Source organism: Lytechinus variegatus, chromosome 5, assembly GCF_018143015.1.
Source record: "Lytechinus variegatus isolate NC3 chromosome 5, Lvar_3.0, whole genome shotgun sequence".
Lineage (NCBI taxonomy): Eukaryota > Metazoa > Echinodermata > Echinoidea > Temnopleuroida > Toxopneustidae > Lytechinus > Lytechinus variegatus.
Window position 1 is genome coordinate 18,773,804 of NC_054744.1, and position 20,249 is coordinate 18,794,052.

At 34.1% G+C, this 20,249-nt stretch overlaps 1 protein-coding gene across 1 annotated transcript; it reads left to right on the forward strand.

Moving 5' to 3' along the window:
• Positions 1-341: 341 nt before the first annotated feature.
• LOC121414927 (stimulated by retinoic acid gene 6 protein-like) lies at positions 342-16,866 on the forward strand. The gene is made up of 16 exons (XM_041607974.1): positions 342-438; positions 729-858; positions 3,102-3,144; positions 3,982-4,101; positions 4,824-4,918; positions 6,312-6,373; positions 7,039-7,100; positions 11,428-11,524; positions 12,070-12,145; positions 12,847-12,922; positions 13,454-13,502; positions 14,272-14,368; positions 14,847-14,951; positions 15,525-15,688; positions 15,962-16,135; positions 16,676-16,866. Exons 1-16 carry the CDS (start codon positions 342-344, stop codon positions 16,864-16,866), a joined length of 1,638 nt encoding a protein of 545 aa, XP_041463908.1.
• Positions 16,867-20,249: the final 3,383 nt, after the last annotated feature.

Here is a 20,249-nt window from a genome sequence, read left to right on the forward strand (position 1 = left end):
TACATTATTATTATTATGTAAAATTCAATGTAATCAATTTTGTGATGGTTACACTATGTACATTATCATGACATGCAGAAACAAATAAATAAATAAATAAATAAAAAATAAATAGATAGCAATATATGTTTATGCGTTTTTATAATTATGTTTTTATTATAACAACTTAAAGTCAATTACAAAATTTTACAAAATTAATGATTATTAAGTGATTGCAAATTTCATAAACAAATCGGCGTTATGTTAAAATAACATATGACTTCGGCAAATTTTTTTCCTTTTCCAGCCCCATGAATTTCATTGATTTATATTCGAATCGACTACCATATGTCTTTGCATTCATGGTTACGAGCAACGTCATTTTGGATCTTCTTCAACTGGATTCGGGAAGTCAAGAAGCCCAACAATTTCTGGTTCAATATTCATCTACAGTTCGATGTAAGTTGGATGATGATATTCATAATCATAACTTATAATCATCAAAGTCGTAACATTTCATTCCTCTTTTACAGCTTATTATGACCCAACACTAAATAATATACATACATTAATAACTATAATAATAATTATAAATGTTCTAAATTTTATCAAATGTTTTATGATTTTAAAAAAATCCATAGGGGGCATAATCAATTCGTATGGTTTATTATGCTTGTTTTTTTCCAAAAATAAAGAAATTTATATATATTTTTTTTATTTATCTCACCTATTTCCTTTCAAATACACAGTTTTTCTATGGGCCCTCATCAAGTATATGTGCATCGTCGTTGCAGGACTAGTCTTCTACCCTCTTCTTGTTTGCATCACGTATAGTAACTTCATAACAGACGTCATCGGACTCTTGTTTGCCTGCAACTGGTAAGAATGAAACTTAGATCCACTTCAGGATCCAAATTCATTAACATGCAGTGCCAGGCATAGGCAGCGGGGGGGGGGACGGGGGGACGTGTCCCCCTCTACATTTGAGTTGGGGGGACGATACCCCCTAAATTTTTAGCTGATGACCTTTTTTTTTTTTTTTTTTTTTTGCTTGTCAATTTTTTTGCCCGTGTCCCCCCTCAATTTTTAAAAATTTTAAAATGTAAAGTGCCCCTTTTTCAGAGTGAAACTATGTGCCCTTTTTCAAAATGAAATACCCTTTGGAAGTAAGACATAATACATTTTAGATTAGAGAGTCACAATTTTCTTTGGCTCGCGCTTCGTGCTCGCATCAATTATTGTTTAGTAAGGAACTAGTGTTCTTGGTTACAAAAAGTGTATAGAATGTACAGTTTTCAGGTTGGATAATCCCAAATTTTCAGTTCGCGCTTCGCGCTCGCATTATTCGATTGGTGAAATAAGTATCCTATTCATCAGTCACTAGATACATATCTTTTTCATAACAAAAAAAAATGCTAGGAATGTGTGATTTTCATGTCTTATTTCATAAAATGTCAAAAAGTTTGAGCTCGGCGATTCGCGTTCGCAATATCTCGCAAGGTTACCCTTTTGAGAGTATTTAGCGCCATAGTTGACCAAATGTGTGTTTCACAACTTTAAATCTGAAAATTATTTAAATTAACTGCTCGCTAGTGGAAAAAAAGCCTAAATATATGTTTAATCAATCAGAAATCACTTCAAAGAGGCTTTGCTCAACTTGATTACTGCAAAAGACACACTTCACACAGGTGATAATCTCATGGTGAAAACATGAGTTTTCACCAAAATGCCAATTTTGACATGTCCTTTTGACTCCTTAAACGAAAATACATTTCGCCGCCCCTGTACAGTGCTTAGAAATTGTTTTTATGAAGCTGCGTATTCTTATTTAGTTATTCTGTTATTGAGAATAAATTAAATCTTTTGAAGTTCTGAATATAAATTTATAGTAAAGATCCAATATACAATAATTAAACTATCATTCTCACATTCAATTATTACAAAACAGGGACGGCGCTATACAGGGGTCATAAGTTGTCACTTTGCTTTTCAAGAAGTGAAACAAAAGAGAAGAAGTAAGAGTATAGGTGCAGGGAAGAAAAGAGGAGTTTTGTGTCGTCACCCTTTTTATTCAACTGAGAAAGAAAACAGAAAGGCGTCACTTTTATTTCATTTTGTCCAGAACTGATTTTGTCCCCTATCGAAATATCTTGACGTAGCCCTTAATTGCGAAGGTGCAATGAGCTTTATTAGACATTGAATTGCTCTTTGAGTGTTAACACGCTTTCTCAATAATGTTTTTGCTTATCTGAAGTGAAATGATGAAGGTAATTTTATTATTATTATTATCATCATCACCAGCATTATCACCATTATCATCATCATCATCATCATCAATATTATTATTATAATTATTATTATCATTATTACTATCATTAATTGTTAGTATTTTATGTTATTATTCAAGGATAGGACATCAAAGCTGTATACATATTCTAGATTCTACAGAGATTTTGATTTACCCATTCCACTCTTGGTAAATGGTTTCATTCACCAAAATAAATCTCGACAGTTTATCGTAATTTAAGATTTTAGGTCAATATTTCACACAACATGTGTTTATAGTACTTCTTGATTTTCATCTAACAATAAATTACCTCTTCCAGATCATTAAGTATACCGTAATTTAATGACGGGTTATTCATCAGCAGTCTACATCATAGATCATTGTTTGAGTCCATTTTTCAAACTTAATGCTTTACATTATACTTTGACATTTTTTGTACCATAAATTTGATGATAATGATAATATATAATATAAACGTTTTATTTACCCAGGATAGCCACTTCAGTTAGGAAACTGCTCTACCATGCAGCGGGCTCCGCGAAAACAATAATGTAAACCAAATTAAACTGATTTTTCTTAAAACATAACATAGAGTTAGCTTTTCAGCAAGGTCTATAGGTAGCAAATGAATAATATAGATTGATACAAATAATCTAAATATTGTTTTCGATTATGTAAATTTTGATGTATGTATACGGTTTAAAGATGATTGGAGCACATTGTGAATTCGTTGGGCATCCAGTGTTTAGGTCCCTATATATAGGCTCTACACTGTTCCCTCTTCAGTAAACAATGTTGTTAAATTATTTGTTTTACCCTTTTACTTTATCTGTAGGTTTTCGATGTATATATTCATTTACACAGTCTGTCCTGTTGGGGTAAGTACATGTAATAGCTATCAATATCAAATTTTCACTTCTATAGCGCTTATTACCATCGCAAGGACGAGTTGCGCGTGTCGTTGTCAATGTTATTGGTTGCATAGTCCTTAGGTACATTGATTTATTAAAAAAATAAATAAATAAACGAGTTTATGATATAGGTTTCTGGTGGGCGGCGGGGGGGGGGGGGGGAGTAGATTGTCCATAGTCCAGGAACACCCCCACTTTTCACTACGAAGAAAAGAAAAAGAGAAAAGGAATGAAGAGAAAAGAGAGAAATAAGTGTGAAATATGATATTTTCTGAATATTTTGTCAAAATCTACAACAAAACTGGACTTTTGGACTAAAAAAAAATCCGAACATTTCACTTTATAAATTTTGCACGATATGCCATATATTTAGCCCCCTCGATTTTTTTTGTTCATTACGCTACTTGCAAGCACAGACTCATATTTGACACTTTAACCATAGAGCTATCTCTGTTAGCTCCATGCTTTAACCAAGCATACCATGTCTAGGGTGTAGATTAGACGCCAAACTCAGTTTGTGTGGTAGAGCCAGCCACAGTCCATACGTGACTCTAGTCTTACTATACCTCAGACTTTGCAATATCACTATGCGAATTGCGAAAACAGGGGTCTGTTCCTACAGACTACTTATTAGTTTGAATCCTCGTACTGGTAATTGGCATAATTCATTTTGGAATTACATGAACCTAACGACATATTGCTAGATCCATTTCATTTTGCATGATCGCCACAAAGTAACTACATAGCTCATCCTGTCACCTTTATCATCCACTTTCATCGGCGATGTTCCTTGTCCCTTTTCAGTCCGTCATCGGTCTAACAAACGGTCTGAGTTACGCCCCGGCTGTGGTATCAAGTTCCGGATTATCCGCTTTTTTCATCTGGCGGTTTGTTAAGCGATTTAGAAATACATCGGTTTCACAGGTATTTATCATGATTAAATAATAGATCATAACAGATTCTGTTCATTGTTATCCAAAACATGAAATTTATTTATCCATTATACCAAAGATAAAAAAAGGTAGTTGGGCAAAATTTACGGCGACAATATTGTTGATCGAAATTTTTGACAAACTGTTGATCAAATCAATAGATGACTACCACATTTTGACCACCCCTTGTTCAGCAAACTCTTTTACCAACCGTCAACAGACCCCAATATCCCCGCTTCCAAGTGCCATGTGGGGATAATAATGTGATAATCAGGGGGGCGGGTGGGGCTTAAAGGTTATAATTAATCAAACTTTTCAAAGTATCATAAATCTAGAAGATGATTATTTTTACTCATAGAGATTGGTAAATATACATTATATTATATTGGCTTATAAGTGTTCTCGAACCCGCTTTCCTTGCGATTTTTCTTTAACCATGAAATGAAGATTATTTGCATCATACAAAATTGAATATATCATCACTATTCAGACTTTTTTGTTTCGTTTGGTTTTATTTAATAAAAAATCACAATAAAATACATTGCACAAGATATGAGATTGAATATAAATACATAAACATGCACATAAAAATATACTTTATATAAATAAATACTTTATATAAATGGATCACTCTATTCAGAGTCATTGATATAATGGCTCTGTTCTTACTAGAGGTTATACAAGTCATGTTCATTCATCTTTCTTGATTGTCAGAGCATCAGTCCTTCCATGAGCGACGACGACTTCAAACATACTCACTACTATGAACGAGTCAAATATCTCTTATTACCGGCGATTACATGGAAAAGGTATATATGATTTACATGGCATTGAATGGATTTGAAAAATTGCATTGATGTATATGATTTCACATATGAAAAGACGTGGGAATAAATGTGTTCTTCAACAATAAAAAAAAGAAAAGAAAAGTTTTGAGAAAAATGCCATTTGAAGCACGTGATTACTATAGGACCCATAAGTTGACAAAATGAAACGGTACCCACTTCTTGACAAATTTGCAAAGTAATATACTGATGCAGAACACAAAAAAGTATTTTCCTTGAGCTTCATTTAAAAATAATATTTCATGTTATTTTGAACGAGATAAATTTTGGTTATGTAGTAATACGGTTAGATTATCGATTTCATTATTGAAGTGAAAATAAATGTTATAAAAGATGCATACTATTGTTAATGTAAAATATGACAGATAAACCTGAATCATTAAGACGCTATATGGCATATAAAAGTAGGCAAATATTTTCCCTTTATCTATCATCAGCATTGAATTTCCTGGTATCTATAGTAAGCCTACTTTTGGAAATAGTGTATATTCTTTTCAATATAGTTTATTTCTGTATTCCGCATTTAGTTAAAGGACGAGTCCACCCCAACAAAGAGTTGATTTGCACAAGAAGAGAAACATCCAACAAGCATAACACTGAAAATTTTATCAAATTCGGATGTAAAATAAGAAAGTTACTTCATTTAAAGTTTCGCTTGATTTCACAAAACAGTTATGTACATCCTGGTCGGTATGCAAATGAGGAGGCTGATGACGTCACTCACTCAATATCAGGGGCTGCGGAACGGTTTTCAAAGTGGGGGGGGGGGGGGCTGACCATGCTAAAAATCACAATCATATGGTCATTTTTACATTATTCTACACGGTTTTGGAAAAAAAGTGGGGGCTGAAGCCCCCCAGGCCCCCGGTTCCGCGGCCCCGGAATATTTCTTTTGGATTTTATGTATGAAATATGGAACATTCTGATTTTTTCCTTATTATCAAGTGAAACAACGTTAATTCCACCCTGAACGTGTGTAACGTATGTAGCATTGTTTAATACTATATGGTTCAGTCAAGTTGGTCCTTATTTTCAAATCTGTAAAAAATGAAATATTGTATAATTCAAACAATGAAAAACAAAAGAAATAGAGAGTGAGGGACATCATCGACTAACTCATTTGTATGTCACTGACTGTTGTGCATATCACTGTTTTGTGGCAAATAAGCGAAAGTTTAAAGTGTCAAACTTTCTTATTTTACATCAGATTTTGATGAAATTTTCAGTGTTATGCTAGTTGGATTTTTCTCAGTTTATTCAAATCAACATTTTTTGGGGTGGACTTGACCTTTAAACAAATACGTTGATAAATACAAACGCATTAATGCATAACTCTGCGTGATATTTTGCATTTCAGGCATATGGAACCAAAGGGCAAATTAAAGCAGTTAATTCGTCTGATAAATCCCACCTTTCCTGGTAAGAAAGTCACATTTAAATTCCTTTGTAGAATATTTATTATTTCATATCTTTTTAGAATATTCCAGAACACGTAGGGGCGGGTGTCAATTTATGTATCTTCATAGGAAGGGGGAGGGGAGAAGACCCGACCTTAATGTGATGACGTCATTTTTTCAGTTAAATAACAGGGGTAATGTAATAACTCGACCCAGATCTCTCTTTTTATACTTTTATTTCTTCCATTTTCTTTCTGTATTTCTTATCTTTTTTTTTTTTTTGGGGGGGTGGTCAATGCTTAAAATTCACGGGAGGGGGGGTTCGCCCCCTGTCCCTAGATTCCCCTGTAGCAGAACCCTCCACCATCCCACACACCTGCACATTGTAAATAATTTTTGTAGAATTTTTTTGTATTGAGCTGCACAGTATATGATTGTGTTTTCCCCCACAACATTGTATCATTTATTGGGCGGTTGAAAAGTATTCATATCGATTTCATAGTTCATTATTACAATCATTATTATTTTGTGTGTGTTATTTGAATCATGAATGAATCGATATACATGTATCTATCATGTCAACGATATAAACAAAAATCAACAAGAACATACCAAAAACAAACAACTAAACCACCAACAATTGCAAAATGATAAGTACCACCAATATTTCTTTTTCATCTTGTTCAGGATTTCGATATTCAACGCGAATTATCTGTACAGTTGGACTCTCTCTCATTGTTCTTTATCAGGTACGATTTTAAACATGAATATTGAATTTTTAACAAGGCAAATATTGTTGTCGATGAATATTAAATGAGAATTTCATCCTTTTGATGGTGTGAAGGCACGAATATAATCGTAATAAATTTGGCGGGGAAGTACTCGCCTCTGACGGTTGCCATGGCAATTGTCAGATAATGAATAACTGTCGGTACTTGCATGCTTCATGAAGCTCAGAACTAGCCAATTAATATGACTAGCATTTTTTACAGCCTTGCTTGAATGCTTGCACTGGCTTCAGTTCTCCGGGGAGACCATGGTAGTAATTAGAGGTAGGATAGAACTAGGATACACGGGGGCTGAGGGCTTTTTAGCCCCCGTTGGCTAATAAAAAAAAGCCTATAGCCCTGTAAATTACCATTTGACTATAATAGAGAAGAGAGCTCTGCATGAATACAAAATGTGACTTGTAATTAACAGTAGGCCTATATGCTAGGGAAAATACCCGGTTTGTAAAATACAGTCCTTTACCTCTGAAGTACTATATTGAGACTGGGGTTAATTATATCCTCCAAATTTTGTTTCCTTGTCGCCTTGGCCAAGATTTTCTTTTTTTAAAGATAAGATTTTGTTCTGGCGTTGGTGTGCCGGTGAGGCTGCCAAACCGATCCCATTCTAAAAGGGGGTGATCCAGGTTGAAAATAATATGAACTAAACAATCGTGAAATTCATTGAGCAAATCGTTGAAAATTTTCATCGAAATGTTATGAAAACATAACACCTATTGATTTCTTAAGTTAGATATAGAGTTGTGAAAACAGTATTGATGTAAAAGGTGGGTTGATTATGTTCATAGTAATCCTTGTAAAGAGTATTCCAGGAGAAATAATATCATCATACAATTGCGAGGATTGTACAGTCATTGTTTTAAAACAATTTGTCTGCTAACCCCAAATAATAACCACTTCCTCTTTCAGCATTGTGGGAAATACATTTATATCATATATAACATAAGGGGCGTTGCAAGAAACTTACTACATTCAATATTCGAAATCAATCATGAAAATTAAATCTAAAGTTGATTTGCGATCAATTGCAACTCTAGTCAGTCCTTTTGCAATGCCTAGATCGTTACGCTTGATTTGTAATTTTACGAAAATTCCTTGTAACGTCCATACATTTTTGTCTCGTCTGCATAGGCGCCGCTTTTCCGACGGCGGCGGTGTCGTCAACATTGAAATCTAAACCAAGGTTAATATTTTTTTAATGTCATCATAACTGAGAAAGTAATTGGTCCTAGTTCATGAAACATGGACATAAGGGTAATCAAGTATTTCGGAACATCCTTTCAGAGTTTCAGGTCACACAGATAAGGACAAAGGTAATCTAGGGTCAATGAACTTATACCATGTTGGGGGAATCAATATCGATATCTTAACCAAGGTTAAGTTTTTGAAATGTCATAACTTAGAAAGTATATTAACCTAGCTCATGAAACTTATATATTAGAGTAATGGTGTATCACTGAAGATCCTGCCTGAGTTTCAGGTCACATGACCAAAGTCAAAGGTGACTTACGGTCAACGAACTTTGGCCATGTTGGTGTATTTGTGGAATTGTCATCATAACATTGAAATTTTATGGATCTTGTTCATGAAACTTAGATATAAGAGCAATCAAATATCCCCAAAGATCCTGTGCGAGTTCCAGGTCACATGACTAACATCACTAAGGTCAAAGATCATTTAGGGTCAACAAACTTTGTTAATGGTGGGGGTATTTGTGGAATTGTCATCATAACTTTAAAAGTTTATGGATATGGTTCATGAAACCTTGACATAAGAGTATCCATGTATCCCTGAATATGTGTGCGTTTCAGGTCACATGACCAAGATCAAAGGTCATTTATGGTCATGAACTTTGGCCGTGTTAGGGGTAGTTGTTGGATTGGCAAAATAACTAAGAAAGTATATGGATCTACATATTATGTATGTAGCTCACGAAACATAGGCATAAGGATATATCTATACACAACAAAAAAAGTAAGTCCCCCCTTAAACAAACATCAATAATTTCCAAACCAATTCGAGTTTTTAATATATTTTTACATGAGCGTATAGGTAATTTTATAAGCTACCCTCTGAGTAAATGTTATGGACGTATTTTACGTCATGCTTCAGTGAGCACCGTCAGAAGGCAAAAATGTCACTTTTCAAAAGTCACAAGCCAAATATCGTGACTTTGATTCCATTTTATTGGAACTAATTCCACATTCTCATCATGAAAAATAGTCAGAAGGCTTACAAAAGGTACTTTCTAACAGACGATACAACTTTTTGGCTAAATTTCACGGTTGAATAAACACCAGTCCGAATTTGCTATAATTGGATATTTTACAGGTTTCTATCAATAAAAATGATAGAATATGATGACAGTTATTTTTGGGAAGAGTTTCTTCAACAATATTCATCGTTTCACGGTTCAATGAACATTTATTGAAAACAAAAAATACGATTTTCAAATATCATAGGCAAGTATTGTTTCATTTTGGTAACTGAAAATGATCTTTTCTCAACTTTTTCGTTGTGTTCATGACCAATTAACATGCTTCAATGATTCAAAGGCGTTTAATTAAACATTCACGCTTGAATGAACATGTGGAATGTGATTAGCTCTTTTTACGTTATTGGAAAAAATGCAAATTGTAACTATGGATATTTGTCACAAACCTCCTTGCATAGTTCATTTGATTTAATTTTTGTGAAAATCCCGATGTTTAATGCATCAGTGAGCACATAATACTCGAAAATTATGCAAATGAGAAGAAAGTTCAAGGCCTTGGCCCCACTCTGTGCCGCATCGAATGGTTATTTTGGTGTGCGCACCTTTTGGATAGTGTTACTCTGAAGCCATGTGCGAAGTTTCATGAAATAACTGTTGGCAGAAGTAACAAAAACCGTCCATGAAACAAACCCTCATTTCAAAATTTTGACTTCCTCCCTCATAGACTTGTGTACATTATGGGTGCATATGTTTACGAATAAGTAACCCCTTATTCAATATGGTGGAACTTTTTTTCAAGGCTGTCTTTAGCAATGTCGTTTGGCAGTAATGTTTATCAACCTATGGGCAAAATTTTGTGCAAAAATGAAATCGATTCGTTTATTTATGGATGAGTGAGCACGCATCAAAGTGGGAAAATTGGTATTTTCAATGTCACAGACGCATTTTAAAGGATAATAAAGTGAGTATTGGGGGCGAATTCGGTTTCAAATGTGACTTTAATTGCTGTTGTTTTTATCATCCATCATTTCTATCACCACATACTTTCCGAATTTTAAACATTTTCATGGCTGAGTGAGCACAATCGAAAACTTAAGAATTAATACTCTTTATACTGCATAAATGTATTCTTTTCCTAACAATTTCTCAGGATCAGTTGAATGTATGGACAAATCAGTGGTAGATCCAGAATTTTACAATAGGGGAAGGGGCGTATAATCGGGGAAGCCACCAACATTTTCAAATTTTAACATGATCTAACAAGTTGTAGAGGATACTACCATAAACCCCTATGATAATACGTCACAATTCAGGGGCCGCTGAACGGTTTTCAAAGTGGGGGGGGGGAGGACTGGGCCAAAAGTGAGGAGGGGGGCTGATCATGCAAAAAATCAAAATCGTGTGGTTATTTTTACATTTTTGTACATGCTTTTGGAAAAAAGTTGGGGCTGAAGCCCACCCCCCCGCTTCCGCAGCCCCTGCAATACATTGTGTTCACTCAACCCGAACATACGATATCAAAATCTGGTCTGAAGTGGTTGAATGATGGATAGTAAAACAGTATAACACCATAAAATTCACCTGAAAACAACGTTTGCCCAACTTTGTATTTCAACAAACTGAAAAACGACTCTTGTGACTTTTAAAAATGGTCATTTTTAATTCAATCTTTAATTACTCATGCATGACTCAACCGATCAATCTCATTTTTCCCCAGGAGTTGCTTATTGAGTGCAGAAAACCACCTATGAAATATCATATCTCAAACTAATTCGGTTCAAAAGTTACAGCAATTTGATTTAGGGGGGACTTACTTTTTTTCTTGTGTATAGTATGAATGAGTGTTTTGCACTCTTCTTAGATCACATGATCATGGTAAAATGTCATTTGGGGTCAATGGACATAATATTTTATAATCAATATGAATGTTTTCTTTTGTGAATTGTTATTCAATAGGTGTTTTCAAAGTTAGCACTGCTGCTGTATTGAATCGGGTAATGAATTAGGCGAGACTATCAGAGGCGTTTCACTCGTTTAAAAACCTATTCTCTTTTTTGTTTTTTGCCCCGATAGGTGAGCATTATTTATATAGCAAATGTCCTTGTGATCGTTCAGCAGATATTTCAAGCTTTAATACTGGTATCCAGTCCGTTGCAGGACATTATTGAGCGTAAGTATCTATTAATTTTTCTTTTTTCTACACATTTTGTGATTACATGAATTGCTTACCTGCTTAAAATAGAAAAAGAAAAAAAAACAACCTAGAAGCTATTATGCCAAGTAACAGGTAACTGTATCTGATAGAAAAATGAATGTTTAATTTAAAATAGTCTGAACCAGCATACGAAAATGATGTATTATAGCCCTGTGAATTAATTTTAATCAATCATTAAGCCGCCCCTTTCTCGGACATAATTGCCATGGCCCAATCAAATCTAGGGTTTACCAAATGATCTCATATTTAATAAAACTGGCATCCTCAATATGCAAAAATAATGAATTTCATTTTTTGAGATTCTTAATTCTGACTTTCGTGATTCTAAAATTAAAGAAAATTGCCAAGTGGTCCCTACTAAGGCCTGTATGAGAAGAAAATAGACTTTAACTCCTAAAAGACTTTGTTCGGTAACAGAAAGGCTGGGCTCTCGAAAATGCAAATAGTAGTTCTGTCGTGCATCGAAGTTATCAATTCATCGTTTTCCTTTCTGTTCACAGTATCGTTTAATCTATCGAGTTATCCTGCCATGTGTATATCGTTCTTCAATTGTCTTCTCTTCTTGCGGAATTACAGGTTTGTTTTGGGGGTAGTGGGGGGGGGGGCTATGAGATTGAAACAGCTAGTTTTGTTCGTGCTAGTCTTGTATTAAGACCCACTTTTCGATCAAAATCTCAATCAGGGTCTGCACCTGCAGACTAGGAGCATAATGCCCCTTGACACAATTAAGAAACAGAATAAAAGCCAATTGAAATGAATGAAATAAGAGCCTCGGAAAGAGATGGTATCCATTTTTGCTTGTGAGAAACTTTTGAAGAAAAAAGTGCCCCCAAATATGGTGATGACTTTTGACCACTTTTTTTGCTTGTCAGAAATGATTGCCCTGCCTGGCGAGGTTTGTCAATTTCTGATGAGGAACCCTTGGTTAGGACATCAGCAATCCCTAGAGCAGGGTGGTTTTCATAAAGCTGTTCGTAACTTACGAATGACTGTACGCACGACTGATGACAATTTCTTGTTCTAAATGATATTCCTATATCATGGATATAGCACCTTAAGTTGTGCGTAACTTTACGAACAGCTTTATGAATCACCACCCAGAAGTCTCAACAGTTATAATCGAGAAGATAATAGAACGAAAGAAAAAGAAAAAATAGGGGCAATAGTGGAAGAAGGTGAAGACTGAAAAAGAAAAAAAGAAGAAACTTTATGGATACACATTGAAGAGTTTGTAAAATGTTTCCAGCATTTTTATATTTTTTTTCCTTTTTCTATAGAGAAAACACAAGAGAATTATGGAAAGGAGACAGATATAAATTCAGCAATAAACCTACTCCACCGCATTCTTTGCTTGTAAGTTTGAACAATAAAAACAATCTATATTTATACTAGAGGGGTTTAAAATAAATCCATGAATAAATTTTGTGTCCAGTTGAACCATATAAATTGATAAGCTGTGAATTAATGTTAAAATGTAAATCTTGTGTGCGGTGGTAAAAATAACCCCAGCCAATGTGGATTTATGTAAAATCCATTACATTTTGTTTCATTGTACATTGTTTGACTGCACATGACCGGTGAGCAACGGTTAACAATAGATGTGAAAGTGGAGGAGAAGCACGAACGTTTTTTTTATATTGATTGAGCCTGTCTGAAAAATAATGAGAATAATATTTTTTTCAGTTCTGAAAACGATGATCAATATCCAGGAAGTTATTGCAACAAGTTTTTGTTGAAAATATAATTTCCTGTGGTATCACAAATACTAATTTCCGATTTTCAAGTTATTTTCAATGTATGTATTTGTAGTATCTGGCACAGAGAATGATAAGATTAACTGAAAAATTAACTAAACATGAGAAAAACCGTGCTGTCTTTTTTCAGATTTCATGTTTGAGTTTCTCAAGTCTCAGCATCGCTTATACATTCTGGGGTACGTATAAGACCTGACTCATTGTAAATTGCTGTATATTTATAATTATGAAAGTTAATAAGGACTGAGTCCACTCCATCATTCATTTGAGTAAATTGGGGAAAAGCAAGCTGGATCTGAAAATTTCATCAAGATCGGACGAAAAATAAGAATAAGTCATCGTCTTCAGCTCGATCTTTACAAAACGGCAATATGCTCAGCAGTGTGTAAATGGGTTGCATGCATATAACACACACTCGTATTATATATACTTTCTTTCACTGACATTATTTTTTAGCGTTATGATTGTTGGATTATTCTTTTTACATAATGTATCAAATCCAACTTGAGGCTAGGGTGGACTTGATCTTTACGAAAGTTGAAAATATTCAATAAAGTAAGTCAAATTAGCCAGTTACAAGAATTCACACAATCGACCTTAGTTCAATTATAGCCTAGTATTGTATCTACTCCAAAATATTTATGTATGATTTATACGAATTATGTTTTCTAGATGCTCAAAATTATCATAATGATCATCATGATCACTATTATCACCATCACCATCATCATCATCATCATAACATTCATCCTCATTGCCGTTATCATCATCATCATCATTATAATCGTCATCATCATCATCATCATTACATGCATCCTCATTGCCGTTATCATCATCATCATCATTATCATCATCATCATTATCATTGTCATCATCATCATCATTATCATCATCATCAAACGTCATTGCCGTTATCATTTACCATTATATTCCCCTTCTTACTCGTAGGTTTCCTCGTGTTGCAGATAATATTGTGGATAATCATGTTTGCTATCGTCATCATCATCAGATTTAATCTTATTGTTGCACTGATACAGCAATATTGGTAAGGGGGAAAAATCAATCTTACCTTTATTTCAAATGCTTTACTCCATTTTGTGTTGGTCGTACGTCATTCCTCTAAAATAGCCCTACGTCATTCCTTAAACACAAATAGTGTGCAGATATCTACATGCATGGTATACGGGATGCATCTTTTCATACAGTTTCAATAATAATTCTTCGCGTTAGGGCCACAGAAAACATATTTTGCTATAAAAAACTAATCCATTCTAGATGATTTCGTACTTTTTTCTTAGTTCTTATATTTTCCTACAATTATAGCCTATTTATTTCTTACCTTCTTGGACCTGTATTAGCACTGAGGTGGTCGTTGGGAATAAAGAATTCAGAAGCGAAGAGGCGACATGACTTGTAAAGGGGTTTAGTATCGTTTTAAAAATACAATTTTTTAGTAGTATGGTTTAACCAAAATAATCGGCGATCATCAATCTCTTTATCATGTTTATTATTAATTAATACAGGATGTATCTTTTTGGTATCGTGTTATTTATGGTGATCCAACAAATTCTCGCCAGGTTTGTTTTTCTTCGTCGAAACACTAACGGTGCACTGGTTATAAATAACAGGTTTGTAAACTAACTGATATTTTTTGTTGGACCCCCACCATTTCATTGCGACTCGATAAACATATATCCACGGCATCTAAAGTCAACATCGAATTCATTTCTAAGTGAATGCATTCCAATATTTTCCATGAACTATGAACTACCCCTCCTCTGTATCAATTTTATAATGATCATGCCGGGAAGGGGTGGAAGGAGGAGGGGGTGGTCGTGAAATTTCGCCCAATTTTATAATTAGTCTTCATTATTTATTTATTGTTCTATGGGGGTGTTGGGTCGTTACATAATGTCACAACCTCGATCTCATTTTTTTAAAGTAATGAATACATAATTAAGCAAAAAAAAAACCCTCAAAGATCGGCTTTGCTTGTCAATTTGTAGTTTTGTATTTTGATTGTTGATTTATGATTTCATCAACTTATTAATGGGTTAATTCCTCTTCATTAAAGCCGGTGCATCAATTTATAGCTTGTATTCAATTCACTTCAAACTCTATTCTTAAAATTTTACCAAAGATCCGTCATTAAGTCGATATGCATCATTAATCAATTTCTTTTTATCTCCTCCTTTTCCTAGACACCTCTTCCACATCATCATCCATTTCTTCTTTTTCCTTAACATCATCGTCGGTCTCGTAGGAAGCCTTCTTCGCATAATCAAAGTCGCTGTCATCAGCATCCTACTCATCGGCCGAGTCGACCTGTGTCTGGCGCCTCGTGACTTTGAATGGGCAGATAAAGGTAATATTTAACCTTTATAATATCAATCTAATATCAAAGTCTGACTTCGGCGACCACCTCGTATGTTTTTTAAAAGTATTTGGGTGGGGTACGAGACAAGAAAAAAAAGGATCAAGAAAAAGAACAAACAAATAAAATGGGAAAGTAGATATGGGCATGTAAATAAACATTTTTATAAAAATATATTTAGAATTAAAAAGAATTAACGTCACCTATATGCATCTATATTTCACATTGTGATGGTTAAATATTTCTTTGTCTTCTCCACAAAAGGTTTTGGAGCATACCGCTCATTTCTTGAATTGGAAGTCAGCCTCACTCATCCTGTGGTCGTCACATTCTGCCATATACTCAACCAGTCAAGAAGCAGAGCCGTAGTCGAACCAGACAACGATGTCGAAAAACATGATATAGTTGTTGGATTTGAAGGGGACGTCGCTATCAAAGGTATACATGTAGATTGGTCAATTGCACATGACTTTTCTCTTAGCGTATCAAATTAATTTCCATTTTTTCATCTTTTTCCAAGATTATTTCCCACCTTATTATTTCAGCTACAGTTCTGTATAGAAAATGGGGTCATTTTGAATTATTATTTTTTCGAAACAAGAATAAAAATAATCATTTTTGTTTCATATAAGACGATGGTTTCCCATGGTTAAGGTTTTCATATTAATTTTTTAAATACAAATAATAAAGACTAAAACGCCCAGCCTTGGCACGCTAATGTTGCAATTTTATACATTTGTAAAGTTACATTCAACAGTCGTAATAATTAGTTTACTCAATTAACTTTATACTGGAGAATGTTAGTTCTTGGGCAACATTTATAAAATGATTATCAGTATTCTCATGGTGCAACATGAAAATCTAGATTTAACGAAAACATCATCTTAAAATAAATTGTCATTATTATACACTGGAATGGATTCAGCGTGCAAATAATTAGTTTAGTTTTGCATTTTGGATGCTCCCATCTCATTACAGATATTTCAGCTTCGCAAAGTACAAAAGACAGGGTATATTCAAGCAGACGAGTACGAAACCGTTGGCTCAAAGCTTTGACCATGATTCGAAACAAACGACTGGTGTACGAAAGACTACACGAGCTCTCAGAAATCGGAGATGATAATTTGATCTTTACAAATCCTCAACATCTGACAGCAGCAATAGCGTAGAAACTGTGTGTGCGAGGGTTTGAGTGTGGGTGTCCCATCCCTAGTGTGTGTGGGTGGGGGGATGTATTTACATTTTTTATAATGACTTTCACCCCTAAACAACATTTACATACTGTATTTATTGATATCTTCTTGTCATTATTCTAGTAAAGTGTTGTGTAAGAATATTTTTTTAATATAATGATTTTTACAAGATAATTGTTATCATGGTTATTGTTGCGCCATGCTGTTTTAAAGAGAACGTAATGTAGCTACATATATAACTAATATCGTTAAGTAACAAAATATACAAAATGCATATTGAGGACTGGGTACGGTCCACCCGAATTTCTTTAACGACTTTATCTGTTTTGTTTTTCTGTGGAACTCTGCTCATTTCGCTAAATGCCTATTTTGATGTTTTTCCTGTTCATTTCCCTTTTCAACTGCCATTACTACATCATAGCATTTTAAGAACATAGTTTAAAATAATTATAGTACCATCGAATAGGCGTTTATTTCAAAACAACTATGCCATTTGTATTGTACAATACAACATTTTCAACATAATGAAATAATATGTCTCCAAGCAGAGGGTGGATTCCTATCTATGTGTCCCAAGGCCACATAATGATAATCATGATATTTTTGTGGTCATCAAGTGAACTATTTCTTTAAAGAAGAGAAAATGGCGTTGATGGGGAGGGGGGGGGGGCAGGGGAGTAAACTTCTCAGCCTTTTTTCAGCCTTGGGTTGTCCTTATTTTAATTTTTTTTAACGAAACGACGTGTAATGAATTATGCATAAATAGCGCATGGAGTTGTTATGAATAAGATTAAGAACAGGAAAAATGGTCTTGTTCTCTACGTTTGATAATGGAGATTTAACTGAACTGATGTTTTTGATTGATAGTTAATTGTAATACTGCATTGTTGCTTGCTTAAATTAATTACTTATTTGTTTATTGTAATCAATACATAATTTCGATTTGCTGAAATATTAAAGAATAGGAAAAAACAGTAAAAATGCAGCATTGAAAGACAAAAAGAGGTTGACAATTTGTGGAATGATACTCTTCTAATACTAAAGATTCACTCTATTCAATTCTACTTATTAGTTAAAGGAAACCAAAACCCAAGAAGAGAAGCAATTTTATTGGAAAGAGTAAAATGAGAGGAACAATTTAAAAAAAGTCTCATCAAAATCGGTTATGAAATAAGCAAGTTATGGACGATTAAAAAGTCTTGTTTTACTTACTATGTGGATCCTCAAATTGGCAAACGTGCTTCGAAATGACTGATTTTGTGGACAACTCTCCATTTGTTTTGTACACATATTTTCAGATTTTCCCCTTTATTTTACATATTTCATATCATCTCCTCCTGACCTTGACATGTATGGTGTGGATTATATTTTCTCATGACATATGTTAGTGTTCAGAAGGAGGCAAGATGCAATTTGACAGATAATGAGGAAAATCTGAAAATTTGTGTACAAAACAAATGGAGAGTTGTCCACAAAATCAGTCATTTTGATGCACGTTTGCCAATTTGGGGATGCCCATATAGAAAGTACAACAAGAGTTTTCAAACTCCCATAACTTGCTTATTTCATAACCGATTTTGATGAAACTTTTTTTTTAATTGTTCCTCTCATTTTACTCTTTCCAATAAGATTACTTCTCTTCTTGGGATTTGGTTTCCTTAAATGGTGAAAATATTTCATTTGATTTATGTTTTCCAGTGATGTACAGTGAGTATAAAAAACGTTTACCCTTAAAAAAATATGTATATGTGCATTGTAATATCCCAACGCCTTTCAACATTCATGACATTTACATATTGGTATAAGTCATTCAAGCGAATGACGTTGTGGCTGTCGACAAATATTTGAACATGAGTGAGTGCCACTTACTTTTAAAAAGTTCGTAAAATTGGTTTGCACAAAACCTGCAAATTGTTATATGGATATAGGTAGACGCCAGTCTTAAAGGTCAAGTCCACCCAAGGAAAATGATGACTTGAATAAATAGAGAAAAATCAAACTAGCATAGTGCTGAAAAATTCATCAAAATCGGATGTAAAATAAGAAAGTTATGACACTTTAAAGTTTCGCTTATTTTTCACAAAACAGTGATATGCACAACTAGGTGGGTCAGTCGATGATGTCCATCACTCACTATTTCTTTTGATTTTTTATTGTTTGAATTATACAATATTTCAATTTTTATAGATTTGGCAATAAGGAGCAACTTGACTGAAACATATAGTATTAAAGAATGCTAATTCCACATGTTCAGGGAGGAATTAATCGTTGTACCACTTGCCAATGAGGAGAAAGTTAGAATGAGTGGATGACGTCATAGTCTCCTCATTTGCATACCAGCCAGGATGTGCATTTAACTGTTTTGTGAAATTAAGCGAAACTTTAAAATGTCATAACTTTCTTATTTTACATCCGATTTTGATGAAATTTTCAGTGTTACGCTTGTTTGATTTTTCTCTTTTTATTCAAATCAATTTATTGTTGGGTGGACTTGTCCTGCACACGGCATTAAATCCGTGTGCTAAAAAGATTGATTCAAAGATGTTTTGTTTCTTTCTAACTTGGCGAAAACATCCCTTCGGGCGCCACTGCAGTAACAAATTAAACAAAATATTAAACTCCGAAAATAAAAAGTACCATTGCGAAATGAGAATTTAACTCTTTGATCTGTCATAGTGTTAAATTTGTTTCCCCGTACTTTAAAAGTTGTCCACACAAAGTCGTTCGTATTAGAAAGTTGAACAAAAACAGTGAAATAAATTCCTCGAAGTTTTTTATTTTGGAAATTACAACGTTGAAAGGGCAAAGGTATATAGGAAGGACCATGCAGGGGCTGGAAAAAGTTGACAAGCAAAAAAAAAGGTCATCTCTTCCATGATACATGTTTTATTGCGATTTTTAATGATGTATTTCTTTCCACCATACAAAGCCTAAAATAGTAGGAGGACATGTGATATTGTGCCCCCTATCATTTTTAATAGGGGGACGCGTCCCCCTGTCCCCCTGGGATTTCCGCCCATGCAATATTGTAGGATAAATTGACTCTTTATATTCGGGAGAAATCTCTAACAAAAGAAAATAAATCAATACCGTTATGTTTACCATGTTTAAGTGCGACCCCCCCCCCCCCAAAAAAAAAAGAAAGTAGTAGAATAGAACCATGAAAAAAGTGCAAACGAATTATTCGTTGAAATATAGATATTCATTTATAATCTGTTGTAAGGGTAACCTACATAATGGTCTTCCTTGGCGCCCAGACTAATAATTTTTACACTAAAAAGTGCACTGTCAAAAATATTTTAAGCAATCTACCGGTTTGGTTAACATAATGAACCTAGCAACAGTTGATTAATAAAAAC

Excerpts from the sequence above, each read along its gene's own strand:
- LOC121414927 (XM_041607974.1), top strand. The coding sequence starts at position 342 with ATGGTTACGAGCAACGTCATTTTGGATCTTCTTCAACTGGATTCGGGA. Across the intron at positions 859-3,101 it reads CTCTTGTTTGCCTGCAACTG|GTTTTCGATGTATATATTCA; the intron begins GTAAGAATGAAA and ends CTTTATCTGTAG. Across the intron at positions 4,919-6,311 it reads CCGGCGATTACATGGAAAAG|GCATATGGAACCAAAGGGCA; the intron begins GTATATATGATT and ends TTTGCATTTCAG.